This window comes from Cetorhinus maximus, chromosome 1 (assembly GCF_964194155.1).
Source record: "Cetorhinus maximus chromosome 1, sCetMax3.hap1.1, whole genome shotgun sequence".
Lineage (NCBI taxonomy): Eukaryota > Metazoa > Chordata > Chondrichthyes > Lamniformes > Cetorhinidae > Cetorhinus > Cetorhinus maximus.
This window is the reverse complement of record NC_135879.1, coordinates 19,962,227-19,989,928: the sequence shown is the minus strand read 5'-3', so window position 1 is coordinate 19,989,928 and position 27,702 is coordinate 19,962,227. Positions and strand designations below refer to the sequence as shown.

The 27,702-nt window shown below is 42.3% G+C and overlaps 1 protein-coding gene across 1 annotated transcript; it reads right to left on the bottom strand.

Moving 5' to 3' along the window:
- Positions 1–27,702, bottom strand: LOC144681870 (uncharacterized). Its single transcript, XM_078544006.1, has 5 exons — positions 27,564–27,702; positions 26,967–27,314; positions 10,994–11,113; positions 4,523–4,611; positions 1–860 (listed from the first exon to the last, which is right to left on the bottom strand). Exons 1-5 carry the CDS (start codon positions 27,637–27,639, stop codon positions 774–776), a joined length of 720 nt encoding a protein of 239 aa, XP_078400132.1. The 5' UTR covers positions 27,640–27,702; the 3' UTR covers positions 1–773.

Sequence of the window (27,702 nt, the reverse complement as noted above, 5' to 3'; positions counted from 1 at the left end):
TAAGGTGATGACTTTTAATGCTGCTATTCATCAATTATTAGGACATGCTTAAGAATATAATGTTGAAATTTTCTCATTGATTTCCTTTCCTCAGGAGGACAATTCACTGTCTCTGGGCTTCAATGATGGCTTGGAGACCATCCTGCAACAGCACCGCTTAGAACAAAAACTCAGGTAGGGCACTGCAACTTTCCATTGTATTACATTACAGCTCAAACACCACAGCACTGTGTTGATAGATTCCATGATCATGTTTGAATTAAAGGCCAAACTGTGAAAGGCAAAAAATTTTGGGTACACTCTTTTCACAAAATCACTTGAGTTTGGTTTTATGTTAACCTCTAGTGATGGTATGAACCACTTTTCTCCCCCCACCAATCCCCCACCAACTTTTCTCTTTCACGAGTCTCCCCAGGCAACCGACCTTCTGCAGCTGAGAGTCTGTATCCATTCCATTCCCAAACGCCCCCTGGGAATATGCTTCTGCACCATTTAGTGCCTCACTCCACAAAACAGCTGACAGCAGAAAAGCAACAGAGTGGGGAAATCAACTCTTTGTTCCTCTGATCCATGGTGTTTAACACTGGTGCTCCAGCAGCCCATACCATCTGACACAGCTTCTGCTAACTCATGGCAGGGTTCTTTCCCCTCACAGCATAGCTTCCAGTCAGAGAGCAGCTGATGACTTTCAGTCTTACTGAAATTTTGAAAAAGTTAAAATACAAGCAAAGTTTATTTTGAAAATACTTTTCTCCTTTCGCATAACGCAGGATTCAACTATTTGAGACATTGCAACTGATTCCGTTGTTTCCACCTTTGATTGCAAAGTAGTCAAAAGATTCATACAACGATGAGGCTACCTGAAAAAGACAAGGAATTATTTATTAGTTGAATGGAACTCTCTAAGATAATCACCTAACCAACCACAATCTTTTCCAATGTGTTACTGAGGAAACAAGGAATGTTGGATTCACCCTCATTCCTAATCAATGGGAGAGATTTATCAACCTAAGGCAGTTATGTGTTTACGAGTGTAAACCTTTGGCACCTCAAGCTCTTCTAAAATGGATTGTAATTTTCCATGAAACTTAGAACATGGCATGAAGCCTTTAAATTATGAAGGTAATTGGCGATTCCCGTTTGCATCAGGCATTGAGTTGTTCAAATTGCATCAACAAAGTTAAAAATGAAGAATTGAGCGATCTGGACAGTGCCACCACACTGCCCTGTCTTTTCTTGTAACACGGTTTCTAGTCCACGAAGTTCACGAGTGATAGGATGAAGGTATTCTCTTCCTGTTAGCTAGGTTTGGGGCAATCTCAGACTAATTCCTAATACAAAATCAAAATACTGTGGATGCTGGAAATCTGAAATAAAAACAGAAAATTCTGGGAATACTCAGGTTTGACAGCATCTGTGGAGAGAGAAACAGAGTTCCATTTCAGATCACAGCCTGTCATTGCAACCTAACATTAGAAATGTAATAAGATAAAAGCAAAAAACTGCGGATGCTGGAAATCCAAAACAGAAACAAAAATACCTGGAAAAACTCAGCAGGTCTGGCAGCATCTGCGGAGAGGAACACAGTTAACGTTTCGAGTCCGAATGACCCTTCAACAGAACTAAGTAAAAATAGAAGAGAGGTGAAGGTGTCTGGCCCATCTCCCGTGCATCCGCCCTCACACCTTCCTCTCCCAGAAACATGATAGGGTCCCCCTTGTCCTCACTTATCATCCCACCAGCCTCCGCATTCAAAGGATCATCCTCCGCCATTTCCGCCAACTCCAGCATGATGCCACCACCAAACACATCTTCTCTTCACCCCCCGGCGGCATTCCGCAGGGATTGTTCCCTCCAGGACACCCTGGTCCACTCCTCCATCACCCCCTACACCTCAAAACCACCCCCCCCCCCCCGCCCCCCCACCACCACGGCACCTTCCCATGCAACCGCAGAAGGTGCAACATCTGCCCCTTCACTTCCCCTCTCCTCACTGTCCAAGGGCCCAAACACTCCTTTCAAGTGAAGCAGCATTTCACTTGCACTTCCTTCAATTTAGTCTACTGCATTCGTTGCTCCCAATGCGGTTTCCTCGACATTGGAGAGACCAAACGCAGACTGGGTGACCACTTTACAGAACACCTTCAGTCTGTCCGCAAGCATTACCCAGACTTCCCTGTCACTTGCCATTTCAACACTCCACCCTGCTCTCATGCCCACATGTCTGTCCTTGCCCTGCTGCATTGTTCCAGTGAAGCTCAACGCAAACTGGAGGAACAGCACCTCATCTTCCGACTAGGCACTTTACAGCCTTCCGGACTGAATATTGAGTTCAACAATTTTAGATCATGAACTCTCTCCTCCATCCCCACCCCCTTTCAGATCCTCCCCCTTTTTTTCCAATAATTTATATAGATTTTTCTTTTCCCACCTATTTCCATTATTTTTAAATGTATTTCCATCCATTGTTTTATCTCTACCTTTTAGCCTTTTTCGATTCCTTCACCCCACCCCACCCCCGCTAGGGCTATCTGTACCTTGCTTGTCCTGCTTTCTACCCTTAATTAGCACATTCCTTAGATAATATCACCACCTTCAACACCTCTTTGTCCTTTTGTCTGTGACATCTTTTGGTTATCTCCACCTATCACTGACCCTCTATCCAGCTCTACTTGTCCCACCCCACCCCCACCCCCCCTTCAACCAGCTTATATTTCACCTCTCTTCTATTTTTACTTAGTTCTGTTGAAGGGTCATTCGGACTCGAAATGTTAACTGTGTTCCTCTCCGCAGATGCTGCCAGACCTGCTGAGTTTTTCCAGGTATTTTTGTTTTTGTATTAGAAATGTAATAGCTTTCCAAGAGGTGAAATGGGTTTTGGTGGAAAGACAACAGAAGGGAAAGTCTGTGATAGGGCGGAAACTGGTAATCTCTGCCACCAAACCACCCCACCCCGCCATTTTGTCTCCTTTTCTTTGCATGTGTTACTCTTAACTTTGATTTCTTTTTTCTGTTCTCACACAGTAGCTCTTCATTATTCTGTCATTCACACCTCCTCTGGACCCATCTTTTGTTTCTTTACTTGTCCCATTCCCACTCATTTTGGCTTTGTGCCCCTAACTCTTTTGTAATTTAATTTCTCCCATCTTCCACCCGATCACAGACCTTCCCTTTTGTCCTTTTCTCACCCTCCCCATTCTACCTGCTTAAAACCTATTACATTTCTAACATTTTCCAGTTCAGATGAAAGGTCAGGACCTGAAACATTAACATTGCCCCTCTCTCCGCATATGCAGCCAGACCTGCTCAGTATTTCCAGCATTTTCTGTTTTTATTCCAGTTTCTAACAGTTGCCCTTTCACAGTATGAAGCTGTGGTTATTAACTTATCAGTTGCATTTAGAGAAGTCACAAGGGTAGTTACTGTGGGAAATGCAGTAGTGGTGTTCTTCTGAGGTCAGAGGGGAATATTTGAAGGATCTAATGAAAGGTTTAGAAGCCATTCAGATATAGATGTTTGTTTAAGTGTGTCACTTGTATGTAAGTGAGGTTTTCCTAAGAATAATGGAAATGAAATCTGAACTAGCGTTCAACCAAATATAGCCACATATAAGGTATATCTATACCAAATTGACAGAATGCTCAAGAGAAAATGAAGATTCAGCATGTTGTCTCAGGAGACCAACATGAGCAAGGGAAGCCAGTCAACAACCTCTACTGTACTGACCCAGATGGGTGAGAATCATCCAAGATTCAATACGAAAATGTCCAGAGCTCTTCAGTAATAAGCTGACTAACTCTATATTTTTAGCATATCCAATAGACTTGCTATTCAAATCTGTTAACTTGTCAACTGTACCAGGTGTCTAACTGTAAGTTAACCAAGTCAACTTTATGCTAATTTTGGAATTGAACTTAGTTTGTACTAGGTAGGCCCTAGCTGATGCTAATTAATGGTGGTCTGCATAATCTTTGCAAACTTAGGTTTATTGATTCCATCAGTTAATAATTATAACACCTTGTGTACTATTTAATGTTTTAAACCAAACTGCTGCAAATGGATTAACTTAAGTGTAAATAAAGAAATGCTAATTCATGATTTTGTTGTTTGACTTATTTGACTTTGGCAGGAAATGGCTCATTTACTCATTAGTATACTGGTCTTCTGAAGTGTAGTTGGTGGTATAAATATTAGAATGATTTCTACTGGCTAATATAAAACAGTTCCACAAAACAAAACCTAGGCATCAAATAACTACCTAGTCTAGATCACTACCATCTTCTCAAGGTGGGCAACAAATACTGGCTTTCATGCTCCCAGAAATTAATATAAAAGCACCTGGATGTAAATCTTTAAGTGACATTTTGATTAAAAGTTAAGGTGAATGAGTTAAGGGTCCATTTTGCCCTTTTTTAAGCTAATCAAGGTTTATGGATTTACTAACCATTTCATTCTTAATGGATCCACATGACCCTAGGAAATTGGTAATATAATTGAATTGACTTTTGGTTCTGTAACATACCCATTGAGATGGGCCTCTTGAAGATGAGTTCTCCTCATTTCCTTCATCCTCATGGTTTTCTTCATGGATCTCTTCTCTCACAGCATCAGCTGGCGTTTAAAAGGGGACAAAGGAAACCAAAGGATATGTTATCCATGTTAATACACAAAACAGACAATAAGCTAAATGGTGCAAAACCCTAATTATTCAGTATTAAGAACATTAGAAATAGGAGCAGGACCATACAGACCATACAGCCCTCGAGCTTGCCCCACCATTTGTTACGATCATGACCAATCCTCAGTCTCATCTCCACTTTCCTGCCTGCTCCACATATCCCTTGATTCCCCAAGAGGCTTAAAATTTGTCTATCTCACCCTAAATACATATAATAATGCAGCATCCACAATCCTCTTGGGTAAAGAATTCCAAAGATTCACAATCCTTTGTGTGAAGAAATTTCTCTTCATCTCAGTCCTAAAGTACCATCTCCTTATCCTGCAGTGGTGACCCATGTTCTAGATTACCAGTCCAGGGCAAACGACCTCCCAGGGTCTATACCCTGTCAAGCCCATTCAGAATCTTGTATATTTCTGTAAAATCACCTTTCTAACTTCCAGATGCCCAATTTGCTCAATCTTTCATCATAGGACAACCTCCTCAATGCAGGAACCAACCTAGTGAGCCTTTGCAGTACCACCTCCAATGCAAGAATATCCAGATGTACTGTACTCCAGGTGTGGTCTAACCAAAGTCCTGCACAATTGTAGCAAGACTTCCTTATTCTTGTACTCCAATCCCTTTACAATGAAGGCCAACATGCTATTTGCCTTCCTAATTGCTTGTTATATCTGTTTGTGACCTTTCGGCGTTCCTTGTATGAGCACACCTACGTCTCTTTGAGTATAAATACGACAAGTTTCATGACTTTTAAAAAATATTCTGCTTTTCTATTCTTATGATCAAAGTGAATAACCTCACTCTTCCCCAAATTATACTCCATCTGCCACCTTATTGCACACTCCCTTAACCTGTCTATATATCTTTGCACTTTCTTTGTGTCCTCCATGTAGCTTGCATTCCCACCTAGCTTTATATAATCAGCAAACTTAGATACATTACTCTCTGTCTTTTTGTCTAAGTCATCAATATAGATTGAAAATGACCAGTTGACCCCTGCTCTTTGCCTCCTGCCATTAACTAGTCCTTTATTCATGCTAACTCCATAAGTCCCTAACTTGCATAGTAATATTTTGTGTGCCACCTTATTGAATGCCTTTGGAAATCTACATCTACTGGTCCCCTTTTTTCTATCCTACTAGTAAATCCACAAACATCTTAAATAAATTTGCAAACACAATGTCTCTTTTGTAAAAGCATGCTGACTTTGTCTTTGACATCCTATGCTTTTCTAAGGGCATTCTTAAGATTTCCTTAATAACAGATTCCAGCACTTCCCAACAACTGATGACCGGCTAACTGGTCTGTAGATTTCCGTTTTCTATCTCCTTCCTTTCTTGAACAGCAGTGTTACCTTTGCTAACTTCCAATCCACAGTGACATTCTAGGATCCATGGAATTTTGGAAAATAATAACCAGCGTACCAACTATTTCTGCAACTATTTCTTTTAGAACCCCAGGATGTAGGCCATGAGATCCTGGGGATTTGTTGGATTTTAGTCCCTTAAGTTCTCTAGTATTTTTTTCTCTGCTAATAATTACCAACTTAATTTCCTCACTCTTATTAGCCTCTTGGTTACCTTCTATTACTGGTATGTAACTTGTGTGTTCTACTGTGTAGACAGGCTCAAAAATATTTGTTCAATGTGTACTTCAAAATAGTTCACTGTGGGATTCTAGGGAGTCATTTAAAGACCTATCTGGCAGATTATACTCTGCAAAGATCCACAGCCCATGTTCTCGAAACAAGCCCTAAAGATATCCCGGAAGAGGAATCTGCTGAAACCCCAATTGAAGACCCGTCACAGCGCTCACCCACACCCTTTACCAGTGCAGAGACACACACCTCGGTGGGACCTAGTTCTAGAGTAGCCTCAGGGTCACAATCTGGTGAGTGCATCACACTCTCTGATCCACAGAAGGCGGTGGAAGGGACTTCCTAGGTTTCTGACACTCGGAGGACTGCTGAAGGCCAGAAATTTTCTCAGCCCGAGTCAGATGAGGAGCCTCTGGACTTGGTCATACCTCAGCTGGAGCTGCAAAGGCAAGCCCGGGAACATCAGGAAGGGATGTCCGCTGCACTCTTCAGATCACAAGGCACATTGGAGGAGTCCCATCCGCCTTCAGTCTGAGGTGATAGCGCCAGCATGCCAATGCACCAAGGGCAACACTGGTAGGGTGGCAGCCGCCATGGAGACCTTGGTCCAGGACATTGGTCCTGCACTGCTACGTGGGCTGAACTCCATCACTGACGCCATAGTTGGCTTCCAATGGTATCAATGCGACAGGGGTGCAGGGCAGCTCGATCTCACTCCAGCTTCCCCTTCTCCTCAATGAGTCAGCCAAGGGCCCTCAGGCACCCAAAAGGAGGAAGATCAGCAGGTGCACACCACAGGGCCATCCACCCAGGTGACTGCGGGAGTGTCCGGCCCATTTGACTCCCCTCTTCCAGTGACCCCAAAAGCTCCAGCTCTACAAGTTGAGGAGGGTGTCGTTGCCACACAGCAGGACCCTGAAAGTAGGCCAAGGCCCTCCAGGTCCAGAGGGCACCCATCAAGATCATCACAGGCAGGGCGTAGTAGTCAGCAGGCTGCCTGCACCTCTTGCTATGGATGGGTGGGGAGCACCAAGACTTAGCGGCAGGGGTAGGAAGGTTAAGAAGGCACAGTTGTACAGCCTGGGCACTGGTGTTAATCACATGTACATAATGTTCATTATTGTAAATTAACTTCCAAGAATGTCTCCTTGCCTATGGCTCCTCGTTATGATGAGCAGCGTTCATGTCGCTCAGATGTGAAATTTTAACTCCTGTACAAGATAAAGGCAGGAGTCTCAGTCCAGGCCTCCTCCCTGTGCAGTGTGTAACCTTCAGACCAAAGCGATGGTGAGCATCACACTTACTGAACACATTAGTGATGCCTGCACCGCGATGGTGCTTGTCATTGCTGCCAGAATGTTGTGTGCAGACTTCACAGTGTTCTGTCATTCTCTCTGTGTGCTCTCAGCACATTTGAGGTGGGGCTAGCCCCCATCTCTTCAGCATCTGTGTCCGAGGACGGTGTGCTCCTGAAGGGGTCAGGTGCATTTAAAGTTTCACGGCTGCGTCTCCATGATATGACCCTGATCACAAAGTGCAAGCATGCTGCCCTCAACCAGACAGGAGTCAGATTTTCACAGAAGCAATGTGAAGATCTATGGAATATCCTCACTGTATGTCGTCATCATCCTCCTGGAATCGAGTGACTATTAGGGCCTCCGCCACGTCTCCATGACAGGAGCATTATCACAGAGGGTATGCGCACTGTCGCCAGCACGGGCATCATCAGCCATGTCCTCTGCGGGTAGACCTTATTTCCAAAGAGCCAACCCTGCAGCCTCTGTGGACCCTGGAAGATGTCAGGGATCTGGGACCTGATATGGATGTAGGGGTTATGAACGCTGCCTAGGGACAGCACACAGACCCGCAGGATGCGTTTGTGGTAGTTAAACGCCAGCTGAAGATTCAGTGAGTGGAAGCCCTTGCAGTTGACATAGTTGACTTCTTGTTGCTATGGAGATCTGAGCACCATGTGAGCGCAGTCAATGGCACCCTGCACCTGTTGGAAACCTGAGATCTGGGCAAATTCCAGTGTGTTGCATCTTGGCTCTCTTGGTTCCTGGCGAAATGCACAAAGTTGTGCCTGTGATGAAGCCTGTGACCTCATGGATGCATTTGTGGGTGGAGGCTTGCGATATCCGCAGAGGACACCTGTGGAGCCCTGAAAGGAGCCACTGGTGTAAAAATTGAGCACTGTGGTAACTTTCACAGCTACTGGCAGTGGATGCCCTCCATATCCCCTGGGCGCAAAATCCTGCAGCAGGTGGCAGATGTGACCAACCAGTTCTCCAGACATGCACAGTCTTCAGCGATACTGGTTCTCGGTCATCTGCAGGAATGAAAGGTGGCGTCGATAGACACTGAGTCTAGCTAGGTACCGAACAGCGATGGCTCACTGTGGCTCTTCAGCTGAGTGAGCAGGAGCCCCAGCCGTCCTTTCTACCTGAGGGTGGTGCTACCCCCTCTGCCCAGCCAGGCATCTCCGTCGCTGTCCTCTCCTTCGTCTCTGCTCTCTGTACGCCATGAGGCATACAACTAGGATACCAAGCTCCATGCTCCTGATGTACTCCTCCTGCAGGATGAAAGAGATGTGTGTGTTAGCTTGGGTGCTCTAAGAACCTCTCTTGGTTAAGTCTGAAGGCCCCTTAATGCACCCCAGAGAGTGCTGGCCACCACTTGGATGGCCAGAGTTTAGTGTGCTGCATGGCTGCCCAAAACCCACCCACCTCCATCCCACTCCACCTGACCAATTGGCGGCAGCTTCGGCCCCTGGACTGCATGCTGTGCTCTCAGCTCAGGAGCAGGCATTCTCCTAACCCGCATTGCAAGCTTGAACCATGGGGGATGCTGGTCCAAACCGGGATGATGACAATCAATGGGCTGTGAGCACCCCCAGCAGTGACTGCTCCATGGCCAGCTTTAGCAAGGAGATTGTACAAACGTGTCCAGTCATCCAGCTTTTCTGCAGTCCACTAAAACGCTCAATAGTTTGCAGTCTGTGTCTGATAGCAAAGAGCTCTGGAGCATTTGGCGGTATTTTCAGGCCCCTGTGTTGCCTCAAACCTGAATATGTGGTGCCTCAACTTGAGTTCCAACAGGCGACCCTGGCGAACGCTGCGCCACATTACTGTGCACTCACCTCCGAGTTCCCCTCGAAGTGCAGCTCGCCAGGCGCACGCCTTACAAGTGCTGTTGTGAAACACATTGTCGTAACTCGGATAATCCAGCGTGGGGGTATGATTCTGGCAAGCTGGGCTTATATTGCCATCCAGATGTATTACAATGAAATTCCCGACGTCCGGTGGTGGGACACGTGGACATCCCTTGACGGGCAGAGCAGATGGTTGCAAACATGTTTCACGGCGGTGTGAAACTGATTTTTGGCCTTCCCACCTTATTGTCCACACACGCCCATCATGACACCCAAGGCCAGAGGTGACGGAAAATTCCACTTGTAGTCCAGATATAAGTGCATGTCTAGCCGCCAGTTACCGAGTAGCAATAACACTGTGGGAAAGATTGGAGTCCACATTACGCCATTGAAGCAGACTTTGTGGCACCGAGAAAGAGAAAAATATTGAAAAGAACGAAAAAAATTAAAATTGATATCGACTAGAGACCACAGACTTTCGTGCTCTCCTGCAGTAACTCCACCAAATGTTATGGCATTGGAGCAAGGTTAGCCCATGGATATTTAACTCCCATCCAGCAATGTTAGGAATCGGTAGAAATTGTGAGTAGATCAAAACTCTGATACATTTCATCATTTAATTTTTTGATGAATAAACAGTGTTTCACACTCAAAATAAATAAAATCCAAATGGTTTAACTTTGATAAGTAAAATGTTAATCAACAACACTATTTAAGCCAAGCCAGCAAGGTTATGAGTCTCAGGAAAACTCAAGTTAAGAAAGGTGAACACTGGAATTAAATTCATCCAAAAGAGAAGAACATGGAACCATTCACATCTGAAATTAAACCAATTTTAACAACTGTCAATAACCATCAAAAAATTAGAATTTGTAACATATTGCAGGAATAGATACAGCATTTTTAAAAAAGTACTACTGTATTTCAGTGACAATGGATGGTTGCTTTGTTAGACCTTTTCCCACTCCGCTGCTATTACTTTGCCAGAAGTGTGGTGGAATTCCTATTTACTTATGTAAATGAGATTTATACCGCACTTCTGCCGAGGTTACAGCAATGGAGCAAGAACAGTTCCGAGGAATATCCTAGCAGATGACTAGGTATTGTTTGAATGAACAAAGGGTTGCAGCACAAGCTGAGTTAGTGCACAACGAAATGCCCATGAGAGAGGTTCAGATCTATGGGTTCTATCCTGTCCTTTATTGCACATCCACAGGCTGGTACATGTTTGAAATGTAAAGTAATGATCATTTATAAATTATGCAAATACTTCTCTGCAGAACATTGGCCAATAGATAGGGAATGTATACTACATTAATGTGAGCACTTAGCCCAATGCAGGCACCAAATTCAGACAGCACACTTTCATTTGTTGTGCGCTTGTAGTAAAAGTAAGGTGTTGTGACAAATAAGGGGAAAGAGAAGAGAAGTGCCCTAATTTGCACCATGCAAATGCATTTGTTTTCTGTGCTGCGAACCTGAATACAATTGTGACCCATCAGTTCACTGTTTTTTAGTTTGGAATTCATATTTTGCTTTTAAGAAATGCTTAGTAGTTACATACCTGGCATCATTGAATTTCTCTGACTTTTCTGTCGTTTCTTGTAATATAAAATTACAGCAACCAATATCACCAACAGTAACAAAGCTCCCAGCTCAGGCCTATTGTTAGCTTTGTTCTTGGCTATAAAAATTGAAGAGAAAATAATGCTTTATTGGAAGCAGACACAGGTTCCAAATCTGAATTGGATATCTGGATTAACATTTTGAACAGCATAATTAATTGACAAAATAATAAGTGAGAGTTAACATTTCCTGAACCTTGGCACAGAAGAAATCACATTGGTTTAGTTTCAGAGGCCTCTGGGTTTGCAGATCATACAATTCAGTATTCTCCTATGGTCATTCAAGCTATCCAACAGATTTCAAAATTATCAAATGAAATGTAAGACACCTAAACTGTAGCCCCATCTGTCAAGAAGGAATAAAATGAGTTTTTAATTACAAGCTGTGTGAACACATCTTTTGAATATTATGATATTCCAAGAATTATAATTAACTATAATATACTTTTGATCATTCTCAATTTGTGACAATTTAAAATAATTAATTCTTATTAGATTGTGAACATTGACATTATTGGAGGAACGAGCATTAGAGTTCTTGAGCCCAGTGTTGCGAGAGAACGAACAAACAGCTGTAGCAGAAGTACCTTAGGTTAATCATTCCAATTGTACTGATGGTAATTTAGGCCTCCAATACTGTTAAACTCTATAACTGTTTCCATCATTGGATGTATGGAATTAAATTTAATAAGTTACATTCAAGATCCCAAGAATACAAGAAATAGTAGCAGGAGTAGACCATCCAGCCCACCAAGCCTGCTCCGCCATTCAATAGTTCAGAAGTTCTGAAGATGAGTCATATGGACTCGAAACGTCAACTCTGTCTTTCTCTCCACAGATGCCGTCAGACCTGCTGAGTTTTTCCAGCACTTTTTGTTTCCGTTTCAGATTTCCAGCATCCGCAGTGTTTTGCCTTTATCTTAGTGACAATATGGAGAACTACTCAGCTACGTGCCATCCACAAAAAAGACGCACAAGAAGAAATGCCACAAAGTCAGAGAGATGGAAGAGGCGCAGAAGGAGAAAATGGGATGTGGAATTTAAACGTGAGAAAAGTAAGCACAGTGAGTGCTCTGCAACAACTCTCGTGTGGGGTTCTTAGGCCACAAATCATTGCATGATGATAGAATGGGGATGGCGTGGAAGTTTTAAGCACCCAGGTCAACTGAAACAAAAATAAAGTCACAGAAATTTAGAGAGATTGTGAGAAATTCCTCAGATAATGGAGTGGTCCATGTCCACATGTAGCAAGACCTGGACAACATTCAGATTGGGTTGATAAGTGGCAAGTAATATTCATGCCACACACAAGGTTAGGCAATGACGTCTCCAACAAGGAACAGTCTAACCACCTCCTCTTGACATTCCATAGGATTACCATTGCTGTAATCCCCAGCACCAACATCCTTGGGTCATAATTGACCATAAACATTAACTGGACCTGCTATAAAATTACTGTGGCTACAAAAGCTGGTCATAGGCTGGGAATGCTGTTATGTGACTCACCTGCTGACTCCACAAACCTTTTTACCATTTATAAGCATAAGATGGAGTACTTTCCAGTTGCTTGGATGAATGCAGGTCCAACAACATTTAAGAAGATCAACAGCATCTCTGGACAAGCAATCTGCTTGATCAGCACGCCATCCACAATCTTAAACATCACTTTCTCCACCACCGGCACACAGCGGTTGCAGTGTGTACCATCTACAGGATGCGCTGCAACAACTCACCAGGGCCCCTTCAACAGCATCTCCCAACCCATGATCTCTACCACTTAGAAGGAAAGGGCAGCAATTTCATGGGAACACCACAGCCCCCAAGTCAGACACCTTCTTAACTTGGAAGGATATCTCTGTCCCTTCACTGTTGCTGAGTCAAAATTCTGAAACACCCTCCTTAACAACATTAATGACATACCTACTCTAAATGAGCTACAGCGATTCAAGGCCACTCAGCACCACCTTCTCAAGGGCAATTAGGAATGAGCAACAAAGCCTTGCCAGCAATACCCACACCTCATAAAAGAATGAAAAAAAATGGAAACAGAATTTGAAGTGTTTGCAACACAATGAGCCAAGGAATCCAAAATAATTAAAGCCGGCATGTGATAGATGAGGAAGTGATGCAGGTGTATAGTATATATGGTGATGGAGAGAATCAATAGAAACCAAAGATATTAATGGGTGAGGTTGAGGAATAGTCAACATGGCTGAAATATAATTTTAACTTAATGCACCCAGTGGGAAACTGATGAAATTGGATTGGCTTCCCAGTTTACACTCTGCTTAATTTTATTTTCCTGGCAGGTTAGGTTGTAACGATCCCCATATACACAAAAGACATGTTTAATACCAGGTTTCAAGTTCAAGGAGAAAACACTGTCTATGTGAAATAATCTTACAAACAAAAGGCTGTTGCTGTTAAACTGCCTTGTTGAGGAAAGAATTACAGACATACAGGCAAATGAAAACGAAGGTCAGAAAAGGACCAGTCACCCATCAAGATTATCTTATGTCGTCACAATCCAACTTATCCACGCATTAGCCCTCATCTAACTGACCCCCATCAATCAGTCACACAGTGTTATCACACCTAAAGATCACAGCAGAATCGGATTACTGAAAACAAACAAGTTCATGTTTACAGAAAGCAGACGACTAGAAGTTATGTAGATATAGCCACAACATCTATCCAATACTTGCAGTACGGTAGGCAACTTGAGTGCAGTAGAGCTGCCACTTCATACAATGGAAAAACAAATCAGATCAACTTGGTCAACCATAGATAATAAACTGTAAGCATTGTGGTCATTCACATGATAGGAAAAAAATGTCTATTAAAAGGAACATTAATATAGAAACTGCAGCACGGAAACAGGCTATTTGGGCCAACTAGTTGGCATTTATCTTCCATACAAGTAGCAGTCCAAATGCAGTAGAGCAACCTTGTTCCTAAATCCCTTTCTTATCCCATTGCTTCAACCACCTATCTAACCTAATAGAGAGGGTTAAATTTTGCCCAGGATATAGGAACATGATCTCCTACTCATCTTTAAATACTGCCATGGGATTTTGAATTTCACCCTGAGTTTGGCATCTCAACCAAATGGCAGCACTTTTAGTACTTGAATGAATTGTCAGCCTAAATTCTGTACTCAAGTTAAGGAGGTGAGTTTGAGTGGGTGTGAAATTGCACCACATTAATAGGACTGCAAAGCCTAACCAGCATCACCCTCATAAAAGAATTTAAAATAAAGTTCATAGAATGGTAGAGCAGTCTGAGAACACAAATGCTATTACATGAGTGTAATTTAGCCATGAAATTATGCTGAATGGACATTCAGCCTCAAGATAAGAGTCAATAAACTAACATTTTTTTTCATAATATTTTTCTGGTCTATTGTGAAGTAGGTTTATGGGGGTAAGTGTAGTTGGGTCTGTGTATGATTTAATTGCATTTTGTAGTCAAGTAGACTGCAAGCTTTAAATCATCAAAAGAAGCTAAGTGCTTAGCATGCTAATGAGCAAATATGAATGCTGGCTTGGCATGTAAGGCATGAAGGGAATTTGCATTTTTAGATAAATGAATGGATATTTGGATTTCAAAGGGATGCCTGTCTGTTTACAATTAGCCAGATATGCAAGGCTAAGGAATGTGTTTATTTTTCCCAAAGGTTACTGGCAATATTGGCACCATGAAAGTTTTTATGTTATGAGGAAGATACAATTTCAAAGACATATGGAAGAATAGAATTTACATATTAAAAAGAAAGAAACATATATAAAGGAGAATGAAAGGTTATGTGTCAGAAGGCTATGTCAGATCTAACAGGAGTGTGTGTAAAGCCTTAATCAGGCCTCCGCATGTGTGCTGTCTTACAAAACTGGAGTTGGGGAAAGCCATTTGGAATTCCATTGTCCAGGGTATTCTGTTAACATGCTGAGTCTGTTTTAAATCTAAAATGTATTTCGAACATTGCCTTAAAAGGGAGTGTAACTGGGAGTCAGGCTAATTGGGAATTTTAGGAATTATAGTAGTAATTGTAGTCTTATGTATGTGCTTGAAATCTTTTATTTCGTTAATAAATATTTTAAATTTTTAAAAAAAATCTTTAAAGGTCTTTGTGGATTTATTGCTGTCTGAATTCAGTGCACCCATCTCGTAATAAATACACATTGCAAAACCGTTGTGATAGCGTGACCAAGTTTCCCTCGCAGATTTGGTCCACCTGGCACACGTCATCTGCCACAACGTAACAATAAGCAACAGAATTATTAATTTTACCTGAGACTCTAGAACTCAATGTAGTGCTGGACCATGGTCAGTTTAAAGAAGTTGAGTATAATGTTGATCAAATCAAATGCAAGGTTGGTGATGAACTGTGTATAAAACATCAATTTGATAAGGAATTGTAAAGTGATGAATGATTATAAAGATAAATATCAAAGTCCAAAACTTCAAATTTAGAAATGGTGGCTGGAAGTTTTTTTTTACAGAAGCGATGGCCCAGGGGCCACTCCACCTCCGCATGGCTAGGAAGCCACAACCTGATTTTATGGTCGTCAGGCTGTTATGTGCCTAAGATCATGGCTTTCACTCCAACTAGAAGGATGTCCCACCTCTCAGAGCTGCCAGCCAATCAGATGGCTGACACCTCTCCAATCCCGGCAATGCCACTGGGAACAGTGGCCACTGCTGGGGCTGCAGCAATTCACTATGATGAGCAACATGAAGGCTGGATCCCTGGGTAAGTCAGGGCGGGGTACCACGATTGTAAGGCTGAGGGCAGAACAAATGGGGGCAGTGGTCCGCGTGAGAGGGGCCTCTGTTGGGCAGATGGGAACTGCTTCCCCACAGGCAGGGGCCTCACTATGTGGCATGTACACCCCCTGCCACTGGTAAACTACCGCAATGGTGGGAGGAGACCCTTGAGGGGCCATTAATTGGCCACTTAATGGCCCCAATTGGCCAAAGGGCAGCTGCGGCCACCCAACACCTTCTGCTTCACTGGTAAAAGTCTAGCAGGCATGACATCACCCACTGTTCCACTACGATTTTTTTTACTTGTTCATGGGATGTGGGCGTCATCCAACCCTAATTGCCCTTGAGAAGGGGGTGGTGAGTTGCAGCCCTTGTGGTGTAGGTACATCCAAGTGCTGTTAGGGAAGGGGTTCTAGGATTTTGACCCAACGACAGTGATGGAACAGCAATATATTTCCAAGTCAGGATGGTGAGTGACTTGGGGGGGAGCTTCTAGGTGGTGGTGTTCCCATCTATCTGCTGCCCTTATCCTTGTAGATGTTAGTGTTCGTGGATTGGAAGGTGCTGTCTAAACAGCTTTGGTGAATTCCTGCAATGTATCTTATAGATGGTTCACACTACTTCCACTGTGCATTGGTGGTGGAGAGAGTGAATGTTTTTGGATGTGGTGCCAATCCAGCAGGCTGCGTTGTCCTGGATGGTGTCAAGCTTCTTGAGTATTGTTGGAGCTGCACTCATCCAGGCAAGTGGAGAATATTCCATCACACACCTGACTTGTGCTTTGTAGATGGCGGACAGGATTTGGGGAGTCAGGAAGTGAGTTATTCGCCATAAGATCCTAGCCTTTGACCTGCTCTGGTAAACACAGTATTTATATGGCAAGTCCAATTCAGTTTCTGGTCAATGGTAACCCCCGGGATGTTGATAGTAAGGAATTCAGTGATCGTAATGCCACTGAATGTCAAAGTGCAATGGTTAGATTCTCTCTTGTTGGAGATAGTCATTGCCTGGCACTTGTGAGGCGTGAATGTTACTTACCACTTGTCAGCCCAAGCCTAAATATTGCCCAGGTCTTGCTGCATTTGGACATGGACTGCTTCAGTATCTGAGGAGTCGCAAATGGTGCTGAGCATGGTGCGATTATTAGCAAACATCCACACTTCTGACCTTATGATGGAAGGAAGGTCAATGATGAAGCAGCTGAAGATGTTTGGGCCTAGGACACTACCCTGAGAAACTCCTGCAGTGATGTCCTGGAACTAAGATGATTGACCTCCAACAACCACAACCATCTTCCTTTATGGTAGGTATGATTACAACCAGCAGAGAGTTTCCCCTGATTCCCATTGACTCCAGTTTTGCTAGGGTTCCTTGATGCCACACTCGGTCAATTGCTGCATTGATTTCAGGGGCAATCACTCTCCCCTCACCTCGGGAGTTCAACTTTTTTTGTCTATGATTGAACCAAGGCTGTAATGAGGTCAGGAGCTGAGTGGACCTAGCAGAACCCAAAAGGAGCATCAGTGAGCAGGTTATTGCTAAGCAAGTGCTGCATGATAGCACTGTCGATGACCCCTTCCATCACTTTACTGATGATGGAGAATAGACTGATGAGGCGGTAATTGGTCAGATTGGATTTGTCTTGCTTTTGTGTGTACAGGACACACCTGGGCAATTTTTCACATTGCCAGGTAGATGCCAGTGTTGCAGCTGTACTGTAACAGTTTGGCTCGGGGCATGGCAAGTTTTGGAGCACAAGTCTGCAGTATTATTGCCAGACTATTGTCAGGGCCCATAGCCCTGCAGTCTTGACACGGGACCAAACAGAGTCAGGTGGGAAAAAAATGCCAGCTGGAACTCAGATTTGGCATTTCCCACCCCCATTTCGTGTGCCGACCATTTTCATCAGTGCAAGAAAGGTGGGGCGGCATCATGAAAGACGGTGGTGCCATTGCCATTGAGTTGAGAGCTGAACCAGTAACTCCAGGATTTTCATGTCAGGCAAATTTCCGAAGACTGTCTAAACCATGGCAGCACAATGCATTCAAGAACAACCCGGGAGGTTGGAAAAGTTTGGAAAGTGTTCAAGTAAACAAATCTTTGCAGGAATAGTGCAGGGAAGGTGCTGGAGTTGCACTGTTGGGGAATAGGCAGGGGTGAGCTCCTTGGTAAGTCAAGGGCAGGTCCAAAATATGCCACCAATGGGGCATTCGGCCAGGTTTGCAGAAATTCTATCGAAAGGAAGGAGGCTGCACTGAAAATGGGTGCAGCTCCTTTGCGCCTGCAAGCAATTGAGACAGCAGAGCGGCAGCATCACATGGCATGAGAATTAGTCCCTGGGCAGCAAGAGGGCAAGCTTCAGGAGCCAAGGTCAAGAAGGGGGAGCCGAGAATACCCTGAGCACCAGGTCGACCGCAACAGGCTCACCTACCTGAAATGTCCGAGCACCGGTGCAGGAGGAAACTGCAACTCTCCAGGGAGGTTGTGACTGACATCTGTCCTCTCCTTAATGACAAATTGTCACCTAGAACAACTCATCAACAGGCCCTGCTGGTAGCGCTGAAGGGGACAGTGGCCCTCAACCTCTTGACCATATGATCATTTCAGGGCTCTGCTGCTGACCTCCGTGACATTTCTCCGTTGGCTGCTCACTGCTGCTTTCATGCCATCACAGATGTCCTTTCGCAAGGATCACTGACTTCATCAGCTTCCCCACGGATGCAGCCTCACAAGCTTGGAAGGCAATGGATTTCACCATAATAGGTGACTTCCCCCAGGTCCAAATTGTAATTGACTGTACCCGTGGTGCCATCAAGGCACCCACAGTTAAACCTGACAGGTTCAAAGGAAGGGTTACCATTCCATCATTGTTCAGCTGGTGTGCAACCACAGAAAGAACTTCCTGCCCGTATGTGCATGTTTTCCAGGCAGCTGCCAATTTATACTCAAAGAGTCAAGACTGCCTCAGCACTTTCACCCCATCCTCAGTTATGTGGATGGATTCTGGGTCACAAGGGTTACCCTCTAAGGAATTGGTTCCTAGCTCCACTGATGTTTCCTCAAATGTAGCCCCATCATTGGTACAATGAGAGTCACCTACATGGCAGGACCCTTATTGGAGCATTACATACACATCTGCAAAGGTGTCCAGCAGGGTCGTAATATGCTGTATGCTGCAGAACATTAGTGGAGAGTGACACTTGCAGAGGCAGAGCATGAGGAAGGCCCCATATCATCGGAAGAGGAGGATTGCAAGTTAACTTTTCACCTACAGTGCTTTTTACATAATGCGTGGAGGGCCCTACTCGGCTATCTTACAAATATAGAACTGGAAAGAGAAGGTGTATTGAATCAAAATTCCCTCCTTATATAAATGCCACAAATGACAAAGATTACCCCATTACTATGTGCATAGTATACTGTCTCTCAATGTTATAAACAAGACTTGAGTGAGATTATAACAGAAAGTGAAAAAGAGCAGTCATTGCAAAAGTTTGATCCCAGCAGGATTTTCCTTCACCAAAAGATAGATTTTAACTATGGACAGCTGACCAGCAGGGTGCACCAGCTGGCTGCCCATTAGAGCTATTTTGAGGCCACGTTACCATAATACTAATAGTTCTTTAAAAGTTAGAAAGTTTTTGTGTCTACCAGTCTGAGGAAAAACAGCAAAACCAAGAGACTGAAAATCCAAAAACTTAGCAAAAATTGACTTGTTCTGATCTCAAACAAATTGCAGATATAGTTAGCCAATATACATATAGACATAAAGCACACAAAGAGCAAAAGAAAGCATTCCAGTCACAGAAATTTGGGACTGATGTACTTCATTTCAAGTCAACATTTAATAAGGGCTATTTCTGAATTTCTACATACCAAGCATTGAAATGTGATGGTATAATGAAAGCAGAAGTCTGCTAGGCTGATTATCTGACAAAGTAGACTCAGAAAAAGGACTACAGAGTCACAGAATTTTAACAGCACAGGAGGCCATTCGGCCCATTGTGTCTGCACCGGCTCTCCAAATGAGCATTATGATCTAGTGCCATTGCCCTGTCTTTTCCACATACCCCTGCACATTGTTTCTATTCAAATAATCATCCAATGCCCTCCTGAATGCCTCGATTGAACCTGCCTCCACCACACTTCCAGGTGCTGCATTCCAGATCCGAATCATTCATTGTGTGAAAAAGTTTTTTCTCACGTCATATTTGCTTCTTTTGCAAATCACTTTAAATCTGTGCCCTCACGTTCTTGATCCTTTTTCATGCAGGAACAGCTTCTCCCTATCTACTCTGTCCAGCCCCCTCATGATTCTGAACATCTCTATCAAATCTCCACTTAGCCTTCTTCTCTCCAAGTAGAACAGAGTCCCAACCTTTTCAATCTACCTTCATCCCTGAAGCCTCTCATCCCTGGAACCATTCTGCACTCTCTCCAATGTGTTCACATCCTTCCTATAGTGTGGCGGTCAGAACTGTACACAATACTCCAGCTGAGGTCTAACGCGTATTCTATATAATTTCAGCATAACCTACCTGCTCTTGTACTCTGTGCCCCTATTAATAAAGCGCAGGACACTATATGCTTTATTAACTGCTCTCTCCACCTGTCTTGCCACCTTCAATAATCTATGCACATATACACCCAAGTCTTTCTGCTCCTGTACCCCTTTCAAAATTTCACCCCTTATTTTGTATGTTCTTCCTACCAAAATGCATCACCTCACACTTCTCCGCATTGAACTTAATCTGCCGCCTATCTGCCCACTCCACCAACTTGTCTATGTCCTCTTGAAGTTCCACACCATCCTCCTCGCAGTCCCCCACTCCCAAACTTCATATCATCCTCAAACTTTGAAATTGTACCCTGCACACCAAGATCTAGATTATTAATATATATCAGGAAAAGCAAGGGTCTTAAAATCGACCCCTGGGAAACTCCAGTGCAAATCTTCCTTCAGCCCAAAAAATATCTATTGACCATTACTCTCTGCTTCCTATTTTTCAGCCAATTTTGTATCCACATTACTACTGTCCCTTTTATTCCATGAGCAGTAACTTTTCTCACAAGTCTGTCGTGTAGCACTGTATCAAATGCCTTTTGAAAGTCCATGTACACCACATCAACAGCATTACCCTCATCAACCTTTTCTGTTACTTGTTCAAAAAACTCAAGCAAGTGAGTTAAACACAATTTCCCCTCTAGAAATCCATACTGGCTCTTCCTTATCAACCCATATTTTTCCATGTGACTGCTAATTCTATCCTGAAAAATTGTTTCTAGAATCTTGCCCACCACTGAAGCTAAACTGACTGGTCTGTAATTGCTGGGCTTATCCTTACAATCATTTTTGAACAAGGGCGTAACTTTTGCAATTCTCCAGTCCTCAGGCACTACCCCTGAGTCTAGGGAAGACTGAAAGATTATGGCCAGTGCCCCTGCAATTTCTACTCTCACTTCCTTCAATATCCTTGGATGCATCTCATCCGGTCCTGGTGCCTTGTCAATTTTAAATACCAACAGTCTATTCAACACTTCATCCGTATCAATTTTGAACCCTTCTAGTGACAGAGTTTCCTCATCTGTCACCATGCCTGGGTAGCATCTTCCTCTCTGGTAAAGATAGATGCAAAGTATTCATTTAATACTTCAGCCTTGGCCCCTTCATCCATGTGTAAATTCCCTTTTAGGTCCCTAATCGGCCCTACTCCTCCTTTTACCACCCTTTTACTATTTATATACCTATAGAAGACTTTGGGATTGCCCTTTATGTTGGCTGCCAGTCTTTTCTGATAATCCCTCTTCACTTCTCTAATATGCTTTTTCACCTCCCTTCTGAATTCCTCTTGGTTCTCAATTATATTTTCTACTTGGCACTTGTCATAAGTGCACTTTTTCTTTTTTATCCTAATTTCTATCTCCCTTTTCATTCAGGGAGCTCCGGATTTGTTTCCCCTATCTTTCCCTTTCGATGGAATATACCTTGACTGTTCCCAAAACAATTATTTTTTGAAGGCAGCCCATTGTTCAGCTGCAGTTTTTCCTGCCAATCTTTCATTCCAGTCTATCTGGCCCAGCTCCGTTCTTGCCCCATCGAAGTCGGCCCTCATCCAGTTAATTATTCTTACTCCGGATTGCCTATCGTCCTTTTCTATCATCATCCTAAAACATACAATACAATGATCACTGTCTCCTAAATATTCCCCCGCTGATATTTGATCTATTTGGCCCACCTCATTTCCAAGAACCCGGTTGGATTGGACACGTACTTCTGTAGAAAATTCTCCTGAACACATTCTAGGAGCTTTTGCCTCTCTCCGCCCTTTACACTACCCACTGTCCCAGTCCACAGTGTGGAGTTCAGAAAATGAGCAACATCTACCAATTCAAACATACAATCTCTTCAAAAAATCATCGGAAATGTTCAAATTGCAAAAATGAAAAATGATGTTAAATGCAAAAGGTCTGGATGCATACCAAACCTTTCTTGGCTTTCCTAACAAAGCTGTTGACGGTACAGTGTAACCAGCACTATTGATGAATGGACCATCATTGAACAAAACTATTTACAATCTCAAAAGAACTGCTGCTCAAAGCAAAAATTGCCAAATATGTTAATGATTTAAAAAAAATATTTATCCACTTGTTTGTCCTTTTAAGAACCACAGTGGATTTAACTCCTATTGATGTTTCTAAGTGGGGCATTCCATGTCCTTACAACCCTCCACATGAAAAGGTTTCTTCTAGCTGCTCCCTTTACTATTTTGTTGATGACCTTGAAGTTGACATTTAAACAAACATATTGTATCTATAAAGCACAGTCAGACTGGAAAAGTGGGCAGGTGGATAATGTATGAATGTGAGCATTACTTGCCAACTAATTTCCTGTTTCCTTCTCTCTCCCTAATAGGAATCATCTGTCTCTCCTACACTGTTTCTCTGTAATATGTTTGAGTGCTATTTAGCACATTCAATGCAGTAAATCATTTCCAGGTGTTTAACAAGAGCGATATGAATATTAACATTTTTGACACTGACATAAGGAGAAATCAGGAGAAATAACAAATGAGCTAGGTTTTAAGGAGTATTTTAAAGATTAGAGAGAGATTAGAGACCATAAACTGAACTGGACTGGCCATGTAAATACTGTGGCTACAAGAGCAGGTCAGAGGCTAAGAATCCTGTGGTGAGTAACTCACCTCCTGACTCCCCAAAACCATCTACAAGGCACAGGTCAGGAGTGTGATGGAATACTCTCCACTTGTCTAGATAAGTACAGCTCCAACAACATTCAAGAAGCTTGACACATCTAGGACAAAGAAGCCACTTGATTGGGACCCCATCCATAAACATTCACTCCCTCCACCACCGACACACAGTGACAGCAGTGTGTACCTTCTACAAAATGCACCTTATCTGTCCATAATGTAGAATCACTTATTTATTTTTTTAAAAGGTAAAGAGGTGGAGAGGATTAGGGAGGAAATTCCAGAGCTTAAGGCCAAGGCAACTGACTTCATAGCTGCAAACGGAGTGATTAAAATCCAGGATGCACAAGAGGTCATCATCCGTGATCCCAAAAGTTAGAGGAGGCTACACGGATAGGGAGGGCTGAGGCCATGGGGAAATTTGAAAGCAAGGATGATTATTTTAAAACTGAGGTACTGTTGAACAAGTAGCAATAAAGGTCAGCAATCACAGTTGTGTTGGGTGATTTCGATTTGGAGCGAGTTAAGATATGGGCAGCAGGGTTTTGGATGAGCACAAGTTTATGTATGATGGTAGATAGGAGGCCGGTAAGAGGAGCATTGGAATAATCAAGTCTAGAGGTAACAAGGGCATGGATAAGGGTGTCACCTGCAGATGAGCTGAGGGAGAGTAGGAGTCTTAAAACAAAAACAAAAACAGAATTACCTGGAAAAACTCAGCAGGTCTGGCAGCATCGGTGGAGAAGAAAAGAGTTGACGTTTCGAGTCCAATGACCCTTCAACAGAACGTTGAAAAGTAGGAGTCTATCAATGCTACAGAGATGGAAGTAGGCAATCCTGGGGATGATGCAGATATTTGGTGGGAAACTCAGTTTGGGATCAAACACAGCACCAAGGTTGCAAATGGTCTTGCCCAGTTTAAGATAGTTTTTGGGGGTGGAAACAGCGGACAGGGAATGGAGTTTGCGGCTGGGCCCAAAGGTAATGGCTTTAGTCTTCCCAATAATTATTTGGAGGAAATTTCTGCTCATCCAACATTGGACATCGGACAAGCAGTGTGACAAATCAAACACAATTAAGGGGCCAAGGAGGTGATGGTAAGATGGAACTAAGTGTTGTCAGCATACAAGTGGAGTCTGATGTTGTACTTTAGACGATATCACCGAGAGGTAGCTTGTGGATGAGAAATAGGAAGAGACCGAGAATAAATTAAAAGTATTACCGTCAGAAAATTTTGTGTGTGTAGACCAGAAGTATATATTAAGATATATATTGAATTAGATTTCATTATATTCCCAAGATTTCTCCATAGGCATAGTAAAATAGCAAACGTTGATCAGACGATGACTTGAAACGTCTGAGCAATATGAGGAAGGTTTAATTTAATGAAGCATCACCCACTCAAAGAAATGTGTTTGATTTTTCCCTTTAAACATTTTCAAAGCACCATCATAAAACCATAATACTTCAGCAGAAGAGGAGGCCATTGGACCCTTATGCCTGTGCCAGCTTTGGCTTTTCAACTAGAAATGCCACTCTCATGTTATTCCATGCCATCCTCCCTTAGTTTTTAATATTCTTCCATTTTAAATACTATCTACTTGCCCTTTGAATGAAGTTATGGTCACTGCTTCTATAACCATTTGTGTTAAAACCGTCTACGTCCTAACAATAATCCAGTGAATAAATAGGTGTGTACAAACACTTAACTTGTTCCCATGAACTTAATTTCTTCTATTTTAACACAGGCTCTGTGTTAAACATTTGCATACTAATACTTTACGATAATGCATGAGTGAATAAAATGGCTTATACATTGTAAAATGATATTTAACATTACTAAACAGTTATATTACAAAAATAAAGCATGTGGATTAATTTCAGGAAAACTGTCTTCCATATGTATTTTTTCTCTGCACTTGTCAATAGCTTTGCTCTGAGAAGATTGGCTCTTCGGCTGGGATATTAGGTATTCCAAGGGTTTCCAAGCAGGTTCCTTTGCTGTAGGCATTTGATAAAGTCTCTCATGAGAAACAGTTGAAAGTTGAAGCTCGTGGGATTGAAGGCAAGTTATTGACCTGGTTAGGAAATTGGCTGAGCGGAAGGATAATGGACAGATACTCCAATTGGCAGGTTGTGATGAGTGGTGTCCCACAAGGATTTGTGTTGGGACCTCAACTATTCTCCTTCAACTATTTAGTAATGACTGAAATGATGGAAACTTATCCAAAATTGTCAATGATCCAAAGATAGGTAGTATTGTAAGCAGTGTAGATGGGAGAATAAAATTACAAAGAGATATTAGTAGATTACGTGAATGGGCAAGACTGTAGTAAGTGGATTTTAATATTGGCAAATGTGAGGTCATGCGCTTTGGACCTAAAAAGTATAGAACAAGATAAATTCAAATCGCTGATAAGCTAGAAACAGCGGAGGTCCAAAGACACCTGGGGGGTCCAATTATATAGATCATGAAAATGTTGTGAACAAGTACAGAAAATAAGAAGGATAATAAAATGTTGGCTTTTATATACCTAGTGGTCTAGATACATGCAGGTAGAAGTCATTCATCAATTATACAAAACTCTGATTTGACCACATTTAGAATACTGTGAACTGTTCTGGGCATCACAATCTTAGGAAGGATATCTTGTCTGGGGAAGGAGTGCAGCATAGATTTGCTAGAATGATACCTGGACACCAAGGATTAAATTACAAAGAGAGATTTTACAAACTGGGGTTGTATTCCCTGGAATTTAGAAGGTTAAGGGGTGATTCGATTGAAGTTTTCAAGATATTAAGGGGAACAGGTAGAGTAGGTTTGGAGATACCATTTCTGCTTATTGGGGAGTTTAGGAATAGGAGACATAGTCAAAAATCAGTCATGCAATTAGAAAACACTTCGTCTTGTAAAAGATGAAGCATAGAAACAGAAACATAGGGTGGTAGAATTTTGGAACTCTTTTCCCAAAGCAGTATTTGCTGATAGGTCAATCATTAATGTTAAAACTGAGGTTGATAAATTTTTGTTAACCAAGGCTATTAAGGAATATGGGCAAAGGTGGGTACCTGGAGTTAGGTTAAAGAACAGACATGATCTTATTCAATGGCAGAACGAGCAGTGAGTGTATAAATGGCCAGCTCCCGTTCTGATGTTCCTGTGTTCCTATGCCTTTTATAATAAAACATTAGTAAAGGTGGGTACCTGGAGTTAGGTTAAAGAACAGACATGATCTTATTCAATGGCAGAACGAGCAGTGAGTGTATAAATGGCCAGCTCCCGTTCTGATGTTCCTGTGTTCCTATGCCTTTTATAATAAAACATTATAATAAAACATTCACACTAGCATGTGAAATTTATGCTTATGAAGAAATTAACTGTGTGCAATCATTTCATCAGTTCACTTGGTGAATTCTGAACTGCATATGAAGGCTGAATTTGTTGGAAAGACTCAAACGGTATTCACTGAAACATTAATCTGTCTTTCTCTGTTATGTGCCTTCCTTTTTATTTCAGATGTAAAACATTTGCAGTTTTCATCTTTGTGTCACATCTATCATTATAGAGTGATTCTAGGACCTGATATGATGTCCAATCATTTTGTCCTATAGACTAGATGTCAACTCCTTTGCACAATTTTATATGATTTTCCAAACTAAGCCAATCGTATATGGTAGTGAAATCGAAACTATGAAGTTTATTGTTCTTGAAGTCTTTAACAAGACCTAGAGTCTCACTGCTACCATTTATTAATTTGATGATAATATAAACATTATATTATTGATTCTATTGTTACAAATTGATTCTTGATGGTTCTTTTATATTCAAATATCAGAGATATTGTCTAGGTAAGAGAGAATTAAGATATTTGCACAGCAAGCATTTGAGCATTCCATGTAAGATAAAATGGAATTCATAATTTTAACGGATCTTTACCTCGCACAGTTAATTTTGTTCCATTTCCAGAGCCTCTTCGAACTGGTGGTGGTATTTCAATATATAGCTTACAGAGATACAATCCTGCATCTTCCTGAGCGATACTTTTAATTGTAAGTTTTGCTTTTGTTTTGTTTATGGTGCAAGAGAGTCTATTGTCGTAAACTGGATTGATAGTACAGTTTGAACTGGTTGCATTGATGATCCATTTTGAGTCTTTGCTCCAGTCTACCCTGATGCCTTCCACATGTCGATCCCCTTCACAAGAGCACTCCATGTTGATAGACTTTCCCTCAACGGCCTCTATTTCTGAAGGAAATTGAGAGACTTCAATCCTATTTGGTTCCGCTATCAAGGGAAGAAATGATTAATTTAGGATAATCAACTGCTTTTGTCTGAGAATGTAAAGAAGATTCCCTACCTACAAGATTAACATTTAAAAGAGTTTGTTTGAATATACGGAAGCTGTTTATTACAGTATTTACCCAAACATACTTAATATAAATAACACCCCAATTACATTCTGTTAATAAACTGTTTTAAGTAGCAGAACTGAATTGTGGCTGGACTTTAGAAAATGTAATGCTTACAACTTACCTTCAGTTACTTGAAGCAAGATATGAGTGCACTGCAGTGCCAGTATTAACTGTAGGTAATTACCATTAAGGTTCATCTTGGCAGCAGCTGAGAATCTGCTACATCTGTACACAGCAAATCTTTTGTTGCGTCAATCACT

Bases quoted from the DNA above. Each gene is read 5' to 3' on its own strand.
- LOC144681870 (XM_078544006.1), bottom strand. From the start codon at position 27,639: ATGAACCTTAATGGTAATTACCTACAGTTAATACTGGCACTGCAGTGC. The intron at 11,114-26,966 runs GTAAAGATCCGT...CAATTTTTATAG, and splicing joins AACAAAATTAACTGTGCGAG to CCAAGAACAAAGCTAACAAT. The intron at 4,612-10,993 runs GTATGTAACTAC...TTTAAACGCCAG, and splicing joins GAGAAATTCAATGATGCCAG to CTGATGCTGTGAGAGAAGAG.